The 2,495-nt window shown below is 41.8% G+C and overlaps 1 protein-coding gene across 2 annotated transcripts in view; it reads left to right on the top strand.

The window, feature by feature from the left end:
- PSMD1 (proteasome 26S subunit, non-ATPase 1) overlaps positions 1 to 2,495 on the top strand; it is a 95,714-nt gene that overhangs the window by 85,304 nt on the left and 7,915 nt on the right. For both annotated transcript variants that reach the window (XM_005882971.2, XM_005882970.2), the window contains one exon: positions 1,466 to 1,558. In XM_005882971.2, the coding sequence (XP_005883033.1) occupies positions 1,466 to 1,558 (93 nt within the window). The remainder of the gene's footprint in view (positions 1 to 1,465; positions 1,559 to 2,495) is intronic.

Below are 2,495 nucleotides of genomic sequence, written 5' to 3'. Positions count from 1 at the left end.
TGTGGAACAACGTCTGAATAGCACAACATACCTAAGTATCGTTGCTGATCAAGTTCATCCTATCATGTTGATGGCGTATCCCAATGGAGATGGCTTCTTCCAACAAGACAATGTGCCATGCCACAGTGCTCGTATTGTGTAGGAGTGGTTTCAAGAACATGAGGGAGACTTTACCTTGCTTAGGTGGCCCCCACAATCACCAGATCTCAATCCAATTGAGCATTTGTGGGACGAAGTTAAAAGAGCCATCAGGCAGCTGGTTCCACAACCATCAAATCTCACAGAACTGGACAGTGCTATTCATCAGCCATGGTGTCAGATTCCTCGCATCACCTTTCAACATCTCATGGAGTCAATGCCAAGAAGAATCGCCACAGTATTGATGGCAAAAGGTGGCCCAATGAAGTACTGATGGGGTGGTCATAATAATCTGGCTGGTCATAATAATCTGGCCATTCAGTGTGTGTGTGTATATAGATACACATCCACACACACTAGAGGCCAGGTACACGGATTCATGCACCTGGCCTGGAGTATGCATGAAAGATCTTTGGTTAATCTCTTCCCACCCTCCCCCATCTCCCCTTCCTTCTGAGATTCATCAGTCCTGTTCCATGTTTCCATGCCTGTGGTTTCTGCTCCTGCGTTGAGTGTCTGTCCCCTGGTGGTCAGTGTGTGTCATAGCTACTGGACGGTTGGACAGTCGCTTAGGCTTTTATATATACATATAGATAGATAGATAGATATTTTTTTCTAATTGGTTTTAGAGAAGAAAGAGGGAGAGAGACAGAAACATCAATGATGAGAGAGAATCATTGATCAGCTGCCTCCTACATGTCCCCTACTGGGGACCAAACCTGCAACCTGGGCATATGCCCTTGACTGGAATTGAACCTGGGACCCTTCAGTCTGCAGGCCAACACTCTATCCACTGAGCCAAACCAGCTGGAGCATCTATTTCCATTCTTTACAATGAAAGTGAGATGAAAAGACAAGATTTCTTGTCCCAGTATATATGATGCTTATGATCATTCTTTATCAATGCAAACTGAGTAAACAGAAAAATTAAGACCAGAGAACTTTAAACCTGGTCAATAAGTGCTGTGAAGCTGATTTTTCCATAAGGCTCATGTTAGATTCTTATAAGGTATAATTATGTGGTGTAGAAATTGTATACAAACTGGTATAGGTTTTTAATGTGGTACCGGAAGGGATATAGAAGTTAGGTATGCAGGCTGGATAATCAGATAACACTTTACAAAAGAGGTAACAATCTGATGCTCACACCGTAAGTGGGATTTAACCCACTGAGCCAGGTTTATGGTCAGTAAAGATGAGATAAAGGGATGCCTGGATTGAAACTTCTGGCATCCCTTTACATTTGTATACTTGTTAAGAGCATATAATACTTAAATCTTTATTTTGATTATTTTAATGGAGGAGGGAAATTCTTTTATTTCTTCAGATGCCGAAAGTTCAGTATAAATCAAACTGTAAACCATCCACATTTGCATATCCTGCCCCACTGGAAGTACCAAAAGAAAAAGAAAAGGAAAAGGTAGGTACTTTGTTACTTCAAACAGCATTTGTACTCAATATATAGGAGCTACTTAGTGTTTTACTTGGGTTTGTTTTAAATATTTTTTTAATGTTTTTATTTATTTTAGAGAGACAGAGGAAGGGGAGGGAAAGAGAGAGAAAGAGCAAGAAACATCGATCAGCTGCCTCGTGCACACCCCCTATTGGGGATCGAGGCCAAAAACCCAGGCATGTGCCCTGACCAGGAATCAAGCGAATCGAATGGGTGACCTCTCGGTGCATGGAATGTCGCTCAACCAACTGAGCCACACCTGCCGTGGCTAAATTAAATTAGATATTTTTAAAGTAATACTTCTTATGGTAAAATCTAATATACAGGACTATAAAGTAAAAGCCCTTTTTCTCTCCTGATTATTCAAGTCCCATATTGCAAGAATCACAATTTGTGAATTTTTTCCAATGTTTTCTCTGTATATATCATTACTTTTCATGCCACAAAATAGAATTATTCTCTACATACTGTTCTGCTTCTTGTTTTCACTTGAACAGTTTATCTTTAAAACTTTCAATCCGTCTGAATTCTATATTTTTCAAACTTCAAGCCATCCCTTTATGTGTATATTATTATTTGTCTTACCAGTTCCTTATCTGGTAGACATTTAAGGTTATATCTAATTTATCACTGTTACAAATGAAACTATAATAAGAGTCTTTATACGTATACTAGAGGCCCAGTGCACGAAATTCGTGCACAAGGTGGGGGGGGGGTCCCCTCAGCCCAGCCTGCACCCTCTCCAATACGGGACCCCAGGGGATGTCCGACTACCGGTTTAGGCCTGATCCCCAGGACATCCCTCTCACAATCTGGGACCACTGGCTCCTAACTGCTCACCTGCCTGCCTGCCTGATCGCCCCTAGCTGCCTCCTTCTGCCTGCCTGGTCACCCTAACTGCCGC

This window comes from Myotis brandtii, unplaced genomic scaffold (assembly GCF_000412655.1).
Source record: "Myotis brandtii unplaced genomic scaffold, ASM41265v1 scaffold744, whole genome shotgun sequence".
Classification (NCBI taxonomy): Eukaryota; Metazoa; Chordata; class Mammalia; order Chiroptera; family Vespertilionidae; genus Myotis; species Myotis brandtii.
Note: the sequence above shows the minus strand (reverse complement) of the source record. Positions and strands in the feature narration are given on the sequence as shown.